General features: G+C 38.2%; 2 protein-coding genes across 2 annotated transcripts in view; both read left to right on the plus strand.

Annotated features, from left to right (window-relative positions):
- The window catches only part of LOC134652898 (putative phospholipase B-like lamina ancestor), a 31,004-nt gene extending 25,020 nt beyond the window's left edge, over positions 1 to 5,984 (plus strand). Inside the window, exons 6-11 of the mRNA XM_063508130.1 lie at positions 1,486 to 1,766; positions 2,332 to 2,566; positions 3,113 to 3,312; positions 3,988 to 4,147; positions 4,295 to 4,607; positions 4,954 to 5,984. Of these exons, the coding sequence (XP_063364200.1) occupies positions 1,486 to 1,766; positions 2,332 to 2,566; positions 3,113 to 3,312; positions 3,988 to 4,147; positions 4,295 to 4,607; positions 4,954 to 5,285 (1,521 nt within the window). The 3' untranslated portion in view covers positions 5,286 to 5,984. The remainder of the gene's footprint in view (positions 1 to 1,485; positions 1,767 to 2,331; positions 2,567 to 3,112; positions 3,313 to 3,987; positions 4,148 to 4,294; positions 4,608 to 4,953) is intronic.
- Positions 5,985 to 7,766: 1,782 nt separating this feature from the next.
- LOC134652585 (charged multivesicular body protein 2b-B) lies at positions 7,767 to 12,410 on the plus strand. Its single transcript, XM_063507751.1, has 6 exons — positions 7,767 to 7,912; positions 8,047 to 8,138; positions 8,973 to 9,089; positions 9,626 to 9,806; positions 10,387 to 10,493; positions 12,122 to 12,410. The coding sequence occupies exons 1-6, from the start codon at positions 7,879 to 7,881 to the stop codon at positions 12,212 to 12,214; spliced, it is 624 nt and encodes a 207-aa protein (XP_063363821.1). The 5' UTR covers positions 7,767 to 7,878; the 3' UTR covers positions 12,215 to 12,410.
- The last annotated feature ends 1,671 nt before the right edge of the window (positions 12,411 to 14,081 follow it).

Here is a 14,081-nt window from a genome sequence, read left to right on the forward strand (position 1 = left end):
ACTAGTGATGTGACGATGATGGTTTCGTCAGTTGCGGAAACTTCGTGCTTCGTCATACCGTATTGTACCATTTTAGACATAATATATAGGTAATATGTTGTGTAAGTTTTTTAGAATCCTCTAGGCCAACGGAGCAGTTAGGCCGCGTGTCACGAGATGGACCTGATGATGAACTTCAAAGAAGTGCGAGGGAACGCGGTGTTGGTTTGTGATAGACATATGTTGTATGGGTTTTTTAGAATCCTCTAGGTGAGCAGTTAGGTCTCATGTCACGAGATGGACCTGATGATGAACTTCAAAGAAGCGCGAGGGAACTCGGTGTTGGTTTGTGATAAACATATGTTGTATGAGTTTTTTAGAATCCTCTAGGCTAGGTGAGCATTTAGGGTCTCATGTCACGAGACGGACCTGATGATGAACTTCAAGAAGTGCGAGGGAACTCGGTGTTGGTTTGTAATAGACATATGTTGTATGGGTTTTTTAGAACCCTCTAGGTGAGCAGTTAGGTCTCATGTCACGAGATGGACCTGATGATGAACTTCAAAGAAGTGCGAGAGAACTCGGAGTTGATTTTTAATAGGCATATGTTATTGGTCCATTTGAATATGTTTTCAATACAACCTTCTATGACCTTAATAAAACGGACAAAAGAAAATAATTGTACCTATGAGATTTTGGCGACACTTTTTTCTCGTATCGAAAGAAATTGCGATTCTGAGTGGAAATAATATAAAAATTATAAACTTTAAAATTCAAGTTCTGAGTACTTTAAACAGAAATGCCCTAATATGTTAATTAAAAATTTCAGGTAAATTGTTAAATTAGTTAATGAAATATTAAATTAATCAATATAATTATTAAGTAAGTTTACTCTAAGTATACTAAATTGGCATTAAATTGGTAACAATTTTACCACAATAAATTTCGGTATCACTGGTAGCAGTACCCACTACCTGTAATGAACATGTCCCATCCCTATGCGTGCACGTGTTAGCGCGCCATGTTTGGGACGACCAATCGCAACGCCGTGAGCACCCCTCCCGCACCTCACAGTTTGGTGATTTGCGTCGGGAACAAAATGGCCAATATTAGGTTTCTATAGGCGGTGTTCTGTGGAGACCCCTGACAACCTGGATGGCAGTTGTAAGAAAAGATATGAAGAATGGAAATCTAAGACCAGAGACGACCCAGGACCGACCGGCCTGGCGACGCATGATTAGAAGGGCCGACCCCAAGTAAATGGGAAGGAGCCAGGCAAAAGAAGAGAAGATGGCGTTATACTCTCTACGCAACTTTATTATTCCGTTACTAGCAAATAATACGTAGCCAAACATTGCTAATCGACTTTATACAGGCGTCTAACTATGAACTGTAACGCTGCAATATGTCCTTCTGGTGTCTCGCTCCGACATACATAAGTTAGGTACCTAGTTTATGTTTTCTTTGCAAAACCTTATGACGGAAACGTATTTATTAAAATTCCAGGTTTCGTTACACTACACTCAAATCAGCGGTATCTACACCGGCTGGAAGCACGGGGTAGACCGCAGCATGAAGGAGTACGAGCACGACATCTCAGACCTGCATTGGTTGAACGCCGTGGCGGAGACGGTGGAGTTCCAGCGTAAGATGAACTGGACGCTGCGCGACCCTGCCCTGGACGCGGTGTCTGGCTTGTCTAGTGCGTTTTTGAGGATCGTTAACGAAACATCTGAAGATGGAACCGCAGCTACCAAGCTTTACGTCGCTCATAACGCTGCTGGGAGGTAACCATATTTTGATATCATAATTTAAGTATCTAATTATTAAGGTTAATTCAATTATTAAGATAAGGGGTTACCATTTTAGCTTGAGATTTTACTTACGCGTAGCTTGCAGCATCGGCTATAGTTAATGGTCCACATTATGGTGTTTCGTTTCTTGGCCAACTTGTTGCCCTAAACTACATTATTGTTATTCCACAATATCCATAATCACTCACTAAAGACACATTTGCAAAATCGCACGAAAGTTAGTTATTGTAGAAATAGTGGTCTTTTCGCTTTTTATCCATAAACAGTCGGCAATATATTTCTAGGCAAATCACAAACATCATTTTAAACCATAGATGTATTATTTTAAACCTACTGACACTAACATGACAGTCATAGTTCCAATCAACAACATAATCATAGTCTAAAGTAGAATTTAAACTAGAAAGTAGGTACCGATACTTTTCCTTTTGTCTTCGAATCCCACGAACAAGTAGTAAAACGTACTTATTGTTAGATTTATTAGATAACAATAGTATTAGATGTCTTAATTTTTTTTATATTCGCAATTCTATTACAGCTATTCGTCAATGACCAGAATACTGAAGCGGTACAAACTGAACTACCACCTCACATCAAAGAGCTCAACACTAGTGTCTGGCACGACCGTGGAGTTCTCCGGCTACCCGGGCTCTGTCACCAGCCAGGACGAGTTCTACATGGTGCAGGGCGCCGGACATAGCATGGCCGTCACCGGGACCTCGCTCAATAACTACAATAGTCATCTGTGGAAGGATGTCAATATCACTGTGCAAGTAAGTTACTTTATCGGTGTCAAAGTACAACCCATTGCTCACTCCATACATCAGTTTTAGTATCAAAATGACTATTAGCATCTAGCATCGAGTAGCGGAACTATCAGTATGCTACTTAACAATAGATGTAGCACGGAACGGAAAGTCTTATGCTGTTGATATAAGACTTTCCGGTCGGTGCTACATCTATTGTCAAGTAGCAGTACTGATAGTTCCGATACTCGATGCTAGATGTAGACACTGAAATTAATAGTCTAACTGATGTATGGAGTGAGCACTCTTGTCTTATTATATTTCTCTATGGTACAACTATCCCAACTATCTATATCTACATTAACAAAATTGTTACATAGCAACACGAAAAACTTGCATTTAACGGTGCCTTCGGTTTATGCTTGAGGCTGCGAAAACCCTTGCCTCGAGGTCGCGGTTGAACTTTCGCAACCGCAGATTATATAATAGTTCTTCGCACCGAACACTAAGAGAAAGTTCGATTTTCCTTGTGATCTTTGATCATAGCCTTAAAGGAGTATTTTATTTTTTCAGATACCCACGGCGCCACGCGTGGCAACCGCTAACCGCCTCGCTTCCAACCCCAGTGCTTGGGCGCACATACTGGCTGTAAGCAATTCTGGCACAGCGAGCAAACAGTGGCTTGTTGTCGATTTCACCGCACTCGGCCATTTGGATGACTCCGGCAAAAAGGCAGATAGGAAGGAGTTTGTTCCCATGACCGGCTTAAACCAGTAAGTTCCTTATACAATATGACTGGCCCCTATTTCACCATGGCTACAGGTGCGACAATTCGACAAATGTCACTGTTGCGACGTCCCAGGCATCCATGACCTACGGTTACCGCTTACCATTGTGCGGGCCGGGCGGGCAATGGGCCGTTTGCCACCATCATTGTATTATTAAAAAAAACTTTATTATATCGGCAAAAAACAGGTATTTCTCTTTCGAAGTTTATGATGATGATGATGACAATTGTCACACGATTTAATAGAACTTTCGGTAATTCTTGACAGAAAATGAGTTCTCTGTGTCGGAATTTCGTGACAATTGTCGTGTTTCTTGTGACAATTGTCATTAGTTTCGCAAAATAAGTACTTATTTATTGGCGATATAATGGAGTTTTTTTTAAATGAATATGTTGGTGGCAAACAAGCACACCGCCCGTCCGGTAGTAAGCGGTTACCGTAGTCTATGGAGGCCTGTGACGTCAGTAACAGTGATGTCGACAATTCTCGCACCTGTCACCTTGGTGAAATAGGGGCCACTTGAATTAATGTCATTACGTTTTCTCCGTTTTCTCAAAGGTATTCTGTACATTAAACCTTCTTGTTATATTAATCTCAAGGAGAACAATTAATCACCGATCAGCAAAGAACGATAAATAAGTTTCGTCTTTTTTATTGCAGAGACGTAAGGCACATAAGTGTAATTCGCAATAGCACCGGTCACCAAAAGGGCTTGCTGCGTCTTATTGAACAGGTGCCCGGACGCACACACTCAGCTGACCTTACGGAAACCTTGCTGGAGCAGGGCTTTTGGGCCACATACGGGTTGCCATTCTTCGAGGTAAGTTAGCACTTGCAAGCCTATTGGGAGCATACTATATTATAGGTATATTTGGAAACAGGACTTAGATACGCTAAAATTACAACTTCTATCACTCTTCACTCACTCCAGGCGGAGATGTAATCTTATATTCACCCATTTTTGCAGGATATTTCCGAACATACGCACGTAAACCGAATGGAAGAAGAATACGGGGAAATATTCTCGGAGTTCCAATCACCCCGAGCTGTAATGTTCAAGAGATGCTACAAGAACGCCACGTCTCTAGACAGCATCATAGCCCTGATGAGACAGAACAACGTCACAGCCATGAATAGAGCGAGCAACGAGACCGTGGAGTGTACTGGAAATGTCCCCTGTATCTTACAAGACAATGGTTACTGGTCAGTTCTGGGGGTGCGTGGTGACATCGCGCACTATAAGGAAGCTTATGGAGTTATTGACACTAAAGTGGTTGTAGGTAAGTGCGTTCATATTTATAATGCGTACATAACACAAAATTCTAGAAATAAATTTTTCAAAGCAGTACTTAAAAAAATCGGAAAGGCCTGTATTTTTTTTACCCACAAATTTTTCAAGATAGATTTACTACTATACGAGCCCAAACTCAATGAGATAGCATTATTTAACCACAAAGTTCCTAGACCCTAGTTGGGTCTCCATCATCAGGTTAGCTTGATGGTTCCATAACATTGCAGTCAACGAATTTACATAGGTTTGCGAAATTTCCTCCTCAACAATTTTATAAGCCTTAGATTTACAATGCTTCAATATTCTTAACTAGTAACAGTTTTATTTATTTTTAGGACAGGCAAACCAGCGCTCCTTGCAATTCGTCGCCATATCCAGCCCGCCGTACTCGAACTCCACAGCCAACACAACCATCCCCCTCAACAAAGGCACCGTGGCCACCATCTACACCGACCAGTTCGACGATGAGCCCACCATCAACGGGCCTGAGATCAGAGACCTCGTGAAGAAACAGCTAGAAGAAGAAGCTCAGGAAACTCTGGAACGTCTAAACAGGGATGTCATCAAACCCTTCCAATGGTCTGAGAGTGAATACCAGAACAATACCCACCAAGGCTTACCCGACACTTGGAATTTTGGCTCCTTCACACCAGTTTGGTCGTGGTGAATCTCTTAGCGTCCTTGAAAATCATAATAATTAAATGTAGAATAGTGGTGTAACGTCTATAGAACATTATCTCTGCTTACAGTCCAAGTTCCAGAGATGTCTAAAAATAAAATGCTACTTCTTTTTCCGATATGATAAAAGATGCTCATAAAATAGACGTTGTATCACTTAATGTAGGATAAAATTGTGTAAGTAATAAAATCGATATTTTTTATTGTTTTACCCATTGTATTCAATGGCCGTTTAACATCCGTCCGATTTTACATAATCGCCGATGAAATCTTTACTCGATTCCTTTTTTAATCGTTAATTCAATGTTTTAAGTACTTATATAGAATTAATTTATTCAATTTATGTTCGTGTTTGTTAGAACGTGTCCTTTTGATTTAAGAGAATTGTTATGTTTTCGTCGTCAGTAGGACACCTATGTTTTATTCCCAAGACGAAGTATTGTCACCTACCCGATTGGGTAGGTACCTATTCGAAGGAGTCACAAATAAAAGTGCCGACATTTCTCATAAAAAGAACTCCAAGATTACAATGTAACTTATGTAGTTAAAATACTATTATTTTCCTTTATACCTTTGTATTTTAGAAATAAGTTTACCTACAATTATTGTTCTTTTTTTAATAAAAATGAAGTGACCTGAAAAATTAAGAGAATCGATTTTGCTCTCGAAAATATACCTATCAAAAATAGTTTGTTTATAATTTTTCGTAACCTTCATTTCCCTTCTGTGGTAACCCACAGTCGAGCCCACAGTGGCACACGCGGTTGATAGTCCACGTGTGTAAAAGGACCTGTACAGAGGGACTGCAACTTGTAGCGTGCAGTCGGCGTGCAGTTCCCATACAAATTGCAGTCGGATTGCAGTCCGTCTGTATCGGCCCTAATTATTACCTATCCTTGTTGATAACAGCACCGCTGTAGCATAGAAAGCAAAGACAATTATGCAGACAGGAACAATTTGTCGCCAATCTGATAAAATTTTGTCTGATCATGGTCTGATCAAATCACAGAGGACACAGGAATATAAAATTCAAATAGAGTTAGACCAAGAAAAGTCTGCAGCGATTTTGATACCCACGCACGCAGTGCAAGTGTTATTTATACGTCATCATTTCATAGAAGTTTGACATTTAAAATAACACTGGCACTGCGAGGGCTGTCAAAATCGCTGCAGACTTTTCTTGGTCTAACTCCAGCCCTAGTAGCACGGTAGCATTTTTATCGTTTATCACCATGCCTGTCACGTTCTAACAAGTATGCAAGTGCGAAAGTGACGGGCATAGTGATAGGCGATAAAAATGGAACCGTGCTGAGCCCGCAGCACATCAACAGACCATAAAGCAAGCAAAGTGACTAAACACTTCATTCTAGAAGTTGTTGTAACATTCGTCGCCAAGTAACGAAGCAACTAAATCTGTCATCATCGTTGCTTACCATCTGTACAAACCGTCTGTAGAAATTTGAAGTGAAAATAATGGAACAAAATGACTTCAATAACTTTATAATGGAGATGAACAACAACAACGAATTACTAAAATCATTGAGAGGTAAAACATGTACAATTTAAAACTCTTTCTTAACTATTTTGATCTTTGCAGCTTAATCAAGCATGTGTGCTCACATGGAACAGTAAGTATGTATAATTTTATTGTGTCCGCGCAGTTCACGGCCGGAAAAACGTCCCACTTTGTCGGTTGCAATAAAGACCCTTTAACAGGCTTTCGTATAAAGATACAAGCAAATCCCGTCCTTTTGGTAAGTAAGTCACAAGACAAAGTGGGACCTTTGACTAGACTTCGACACCTCGAGCAACACCGGCTTCCGACACATCGGAAAGGAGAAGCGCATAAGCGATATCTTACCGTACAAATCGTTCTGCCATTTTTTGCGGGGGGAAACCAATGGTCAAGCAGATCTTATCAGTCGAAAAAGGCGGCAAATTTGAAAAATGTAGGCGCGAAGGGATATCGTCCCATAGAAAATTTGAATTTCGCGCCTTTTTTTACTGACAAGATTTGCTTGACCAGCTATACATAGTTTATCAAAGGACCGTCTCATTTCAAACATAGACAGAGAGAATCATACTCTTTGTCTTACACTAGTACCTACTAGCACCCAAAAGAAAAGGATGAGTATAGTTTTTTTTGTTCCTATTTACTAACAAATTGGTTTGACCAACTATATATACTTGGTCAAGCAGATATTGTCAGTAGGAAACGGCGACAAATTTGAAAAATGTAGGCGCGAAGGGATATCCTCCCATAGAAAATTTGAATTTCGCACCTTTTTTTAAAGACAAGATTTGCTTGACCAAGTATAACTAATGAATGAACTTAATATGATGACTCTCATGTACAACTTACCATCTATGTACAACTCGGACCGCCGAAGTCACTTTGACAACCGACAGTTATTTTGACATTGACAGTGACACTAGTGACAGATATCAGCACGGTACCATACGATACGATACGAGCGAATCCGGATTTTATTGTATTAGTCATCGTTTAGTTTTGTTTTGCAATACTTTGATATCATATAAATCCAACCTCATATTAGCCTGTCGTTATCCATTAAAATACTATGAATTTCTTCAGGAAAGAGCCCACTGTTAAAGGTATGTATTACTTTAACAACCAATTGGATTGCTATGAGAAAGGTTCTCCAAAGTATAAACTTTGACTTGGATAACCATTATCTACTAAGTTTATTTATTCTACAGTCAGGTCATAAAATCTTCCATGTTTACAGAACAGCAGAGACAGAATGACCGGGAACTCCGCAAAGCTACAAGAGAGCTCGATAGGGATAAGGCCACACTAGAGAGAGAAGAAAAGAAACTGGTAAGTAATTGTCTTTACTTTTTAGGCCAGAAAGTCACGCACAACCTTGTTACTTGTTGTTGTTGTTGTTGACATGTTATTGGAATAATTGACTCTAGATTTCTTGAGCAACAAATCACTTAACATTAGACAGTTTTTTCTTTATTGATAAAAATAAGGTGTTTTAGGGCGTTTTTTTTTAAAGTTGTCCCCCACACTTTTATTTCAAATTTAGGATTTTTTATGTTATTTCTACTCAGAATCACGAACTCTTTCTATCCTAATAGGAGAAAAAAAGTGTCCTAAGGTTTAAGGCCATTCTGTCACCATTTTCATAGACTTTGTATCCGCCATACATTTGTATCGCGGAATGGAAAGATCGAAAAATGTATGGAAATTTTGGGACACTTTTTTTCTTCTATTAGGATAGAAAGAGCTCGTGATTCTGAGTAGAAATAACATAAAAAATCCCAAATTTGAAATAAAAGTGTAGGGGACAACTTAAAAAAAATGCCCTTTAACCTTCAGGGGCATTATCCTTTATCTCAGGTCTCCAAAACCTCTTGAGGTGGTTTAACTGCACATATTCATGGCATAGTATTACTACAATATCTTTAATGTAATTATTATTGTGTAGGTACCTATGCTTATTAACTTTAAAATACTAATTTTACTGAATTAATAGGAACACCTCTTATAATGATTAATTGTAATTCCTACCATATTTGAATGTTATTTTCTCAACATGTTTGATTAATTGGTAAAGTTTAAAATGAATTAAATAGGAACAGGACATCAAAAATAATAGCAATAGTTAAAAAAAAAAACAATAAATATTCTAAAACCAATTTACAGGAAATGGAGATTAAAAAAATGGCAAAAGAAGGAAACAACGAAGGTTGTAAAATACTAGCAAAGCAGCTGGTTCAGTTGCGGAAACAGAAGACGAGAATATATGCGGCCAACAGCAAGGTAACTTTAGTTGCGCAATATTACTAGGTTATAACTTCACATTTCAGTGTACACTGACTTATACCATGTAATCCAACTTGAACAAAAAATGAGCGGATCTCGGGTAAAAACAAGTGACGATGCAACAGATTTAACCAGGTTTTCTAAGGAGCGCACACAGGTGGACCGTCGCTTGCATGCAAATGTATTCGAGATTTTGAATTTCGAATGAGAATTATAAATTGTTTGAAGTTCGACTACTTGTTTAAAAGACACCTTCCATTATTGTGCTTGAATTATAATTGAATATTGACATAAATATAATAATAATATAATATAATATATGAATATTGGACAGAAAACTATGGCTATGAATTGTTGCATTTTTGAAACTAATACAACAAAAATCAAAGATTAAATTAAGGTTACCTACTGAAATCATAAAGATTTTCCACTGCAATAAATTTTTCACCTCTTTCCAAACAATCAAATCATTATCATATCATCATAGAATCGATGACATAGATATTATAAGCGTCATTAAATTTGTTTTCCAGATTTCCAATGTCCAAATGACGAACAAGACCATGGGCGCCAACATAGCAATAGCCGGGGCCATGGGTACCACAGCCAAGACCATGGGCAGCATAAACAAGGTCATGAACCCACACCAGATTGCCAAGGACATGGAAGCATTCAAACAGGCCAATGCCAGGCTAGATATGACAGATGAAATGAGTAAGTTTTTTTTAGTATGTGTTTAAATACCATGGTCGTAGCAAACAAGCATACAACTGGCTGTTAGTGCCGATGGACTATAGACTAGATGTCTGCATCTCCAGGAAAATCACATTCGCGTTGCTGACCTTTACCTAATCTATATAATACTTTTTAAATACTAAAGTAAAAGTAGACCATACAATACCTTGGCAGGGAGTTTCCACTTTCCAGTGAGTGTTGGATACATGACACTATTTTTTATACACCTGATGATAAGTGATAACATTCGATAAGTTGGCTTTAAAGTCATCAGTATATTTTACAAATTAATGCAGGATATTAAGGTAGCTGCCACATGCGTACCGTTACTGACAAATTTTAAGTGACGTGACGCCAGTTTGTCATATGCTTAATGTCCAGTCAGCAGCAGAAGTTGCTAAGCGGGCGAGTTGTTCAAAATTACCTTGACGCGCTCATATTCTCTTAACAATAAAGTCGCGTCAAGATCATTTTGAACACCTCGCCCGCTTAGCTTAAGCTGCTGACTGTCCCAATCAAGACGAATTTGCACTACATATATTATGTGTTAATTTTTTAGTCAATGACACACTTGACGACATAATGGACGAGTCCGGAGACGAAGAGGAGACTGAGGGTGTTGTCAACAAGGTCCTTGACGAAATAGGCATCGAGATCAGTGGAAAGGTACGTTGATGATGGTAACCCACACTAACGGCCTGGCCACGACATTGCGCGACTGGATTCGGCTAAGGCGACAACCATAGGTTGGAGCGAGACACAGCGATCGGACCTTTCGTTCCCACCTATGGTTTTCGCTTTAGCCGAAGCCAGTTGCGCAATGTCGTGGCCAGGTTGTAAGGGCCACCCCACATTAGCGTTCGAGCGTCAGCGTCTAGTCGACTCTATGGCTACTGCTCAACGCAACGTTGGAGCAACCGCGCAGCGACGCCATTTTCCATAGCCCTGACTAGACACCGACGTTCAAACGACACTAGTGTCTCTAAAGCTTTGGTTTCCTCCGATAGCGGTGCCGTCATATAGCGGCCGTCTCCATACAAATACTACGACATCCATATTTAGCCATATTATTTAGTATGGAGACGGCCGCTATATGACGGCACCGCTATCCTAGGAAAACCGATCTAAGGCTGAGGGTGTAATGATTATGATAATGAATCTTTTGTTGACGCCGCATGAAATAACAAAAACGAAAAGGTTTTGCATAAACGAAAATTATAATTGGAAAAATGTATGAGTCACTATTCGTAATACAGCAATAAAATTTGAACCTTAGCCGAAATGCTTCAGTCGAGTGAAATAACGAAAAATGTAGTTGAATTTATACTATGCTTGAAAAATGGTTAATCATTGTCTTCAGTCATCAATTTTGATTATTGGACAAACTAAAAAGAGAGCGTAAAACAATGGCAAATGCGCGTAGTTTTAAATTTAGTTCAGCTTAGAAGTTATTTAATCTATTTATAAAGATAATAATATAAGAAAAAAGTAAAAGTCATTTCAACGGTTTCTCATTGGTGCAGGTATTCATGACTTGGTCTGTAATTCAAGTTCTCAGTTTCTTTGCTCCAAATAACTGCATTTGGGTCGGATATTATAAGAAGGTTAATATTGTCTGCATATAACTATTTTTACTAATTTAGTTGATTTTACTTTATTATGATTTAAACGGAAACGCCTGCTTCCAGACCTTATTATTAAAACAAACAAGGAACAAATTACTTATGTCAATAATAAAACATCCTTTTTGTGTTCTTGTGCGTATGTTGAATGTTATACATATTGTGCATGCACCTCCTAAAAGCAAATGCCGGTTTGTTCATGATCTTAATAACAAATAATACCTATGAAATACGTGTGAGCCATGGCGATCACTACTGTGCATTTAAATATTTACAATATGCATGTAGAAAATGTTAAGTAAATCTCTTATCGAAATATAGTAAGTACGAATAGTATTATAGTATAGAACATAGTGTATAATAAATATAAGTCTGGGTTACTCTAAAAATGTAAAAAAATCCAGTGGTCTTTGTGATTAATATTTAAAATTTGAGAAATAGTATAAATAACCCTATAATACGTTTCGGCCAAGAAGCCTAATCGAACTGCTGGGATCCGAGGAGTTATCAACCCCTTACTGTGTGTAATAAAAAAAATATTTGTAGAAATTTGAACTTAAATAGCTGTCAATAGAGTTAAATATCATATCCGCCATATATGGCTTCGTATGCGGTAAGGGGTAATATGATTTTACCACAAGTTTTTTCTTATAAAATTGCTTTTTTTTTCAGATGGCAGACGCCCCATCGGTGAGCCGCGGCAAGCTGGGCGAGACCACGGCCGACAAAGACATTATGGCGCAGCTCGCCAAACTCAAGTCTTAGGGAGGACTTTATTGGCAACATTCAAGGAGAATACTTCACGATTCATCGCCTTCTTATTTCTCAGATTATCGGTCTCAACGCGTACGCTAACGCAAACTTCGGAAATCGAAGTTTCGTCTGTTTACTTCTCTGTCACTTTACATGTTTGGGCGACAAAGAAAGACATAGACACAGCTTTGGATTTGGATGTTCGTGGTTTAGTCCTGACATGCGGCCTAATTTTTGCGAATTAACTCCTGAAGAATTAAAGTACCTAAGCGAGAAAAAGTAAGTAATTCAAACAAACAAAATAACGTACGACAGAATCGGTATTTTGCATTATCAAAAATTAAATTAAGCTATTGAAATCATTGGCTTGGTTGAAACCCGGGAAACAAGAATTTAACTGTATTTGGTTCTTTTGGGTTCAGTAAGCTGAAGCCGAACAAAATATGAATCAAACAGATTTAATTTTACGGCCAAAATGTGTGTCATTGATTTTGCTTGGTTCTGTTTCGTATGCTAAATGCTACTTCAATACCGTCTATCGTCGACGTAGAGCTTTCTTTGTTTTTATAGACAAGTGTAAGGGATCCAGATCTTCTTTCTGTACGTTGACTACAAACAGTATTAACCCTTTAACCGCCAGACATTACATATCCAGCTCATTCGCCACAGTCTGATAAATAAGACAAAGATCTGATTTGGTTTTTACAGCACATTTATAACTCCCGTAACTATGCCAACCTTACTCTGCGTGGTACAATTACTGTCGGTGGCGACACGAGCACGCTCGATTAAAAATTGCTGGCGGTTAAAAGGTTAAACCTCTTAGGCCCACTTGCACCATTCCACTAACCCGGGGTTAACTAGTTAAACCTGGTGTTACCATGGTTACCAGTACAATTTGACACTAGGTTAACGGTTTAACCGCTTAACCCCGGGTTAGTGGGATGGTGCAAGTGGGCCTTAATGGTTTCTTCCAAATAACTTAAAATAAATCAACAGTTTAATGGAACTTGTTTTAATATAATAGCGTTAAAAATATTTCTAATGTTGATGGCATCGAGTATTGAGATGGGTAATATGGTTATTGTTTTACTTTTAATTTATACATGTTATCATTATATTAAGTAGGTAATACACGTGAGGCGATGATCCTTCTGAACGATTTTGGCCACAGCGTCTTCGTGTCCTTGTATAGGCATTTTGATTCTAACTGCTACACACATATACCTACTTCTTGATCCTATGTTTTTAACAAATTAAGTATTGAAAAAATATTGTACTTTTGACTTCTTTACAATTACAAGTTTCCTATATTTCTACAATCATATTATAATCCCTGGAACTAATAGGTATATCCGTAGGTTACGGTCGTGACAGTTTAAAAGTCAGTCAGTTTTAATTACTTACTGTAAAATAAAAAATTGGTATATAACTATGTATTATAAATCTCACCTATGTTAGTGAAATTAGCTTATTATTTACGCAGTTTTCCATCAATTGGTTATTAAAATATTGTAAATACCTAATGTACCTACAAATGTAAAAATTATCTGTGATATTTTTGTATTACATGGTACTTACACGAAAATATTGCTTATTTATTTCTTTGTGTCTAAACGATACCTTGAGTGTACAAATACATAACATAAGATATATTATAAATACTTAAGACGTTTATACAAAATTCAAGGATGCCCCCCTTGAGGCAATGAGGGATGAAACTTGCTGTCTTATGTATAGCTTTTTGTTTTAATGTTTTGTTTTTGTGATTGATCTGCAAGTTCGACTATACTTACTCCACATATTATGTAAGCATAGGTAGCGTATTCAAGAGAATCGTAAGGTAGATACCGTCAACCAAAAACCGACGATTTAGTAT

This window comes from Cydia amplana, chromosome 12, assembly GCF_948474715.1.
Source record: "Cydia amplana chromosome 12, ilCydAmpl1.1, whole genome shotgun sequence".
Taxonomy (NCBI): Eukaryota; Metazoa; Arthropoda; class Insecta; order Lepidoptera; family Tortricidae; genus Cydia; species Cydia amplana.

What these genes read in the sequence shown, in the direction of transcription:
- LOC134652585 (XM_063507751.1), top strand. Translation starts at nt 7,879, where the DNA reads ATGAATTTCTTCAGGAAAGAGCCCACTGTTAAAG. An exon ending in TATATGCGGCCAACAGCAAG is followed by an intron (nt 9,090 to 9,625) that starts GTAACTTTAGTT and finishes TTTGTTTTCCAG; the next exon opens with ATTTCCAATGTCCAAATGAC. An exon ending in GCATCGAGATCAGTGGAAAG is followed by an intron (nt 10,494 to 12,121) that starts GTACGTTGATGA and finishes TTTTTTTTTCAG; the next exon opens with ATGGCAGACGCCCCATCGGT.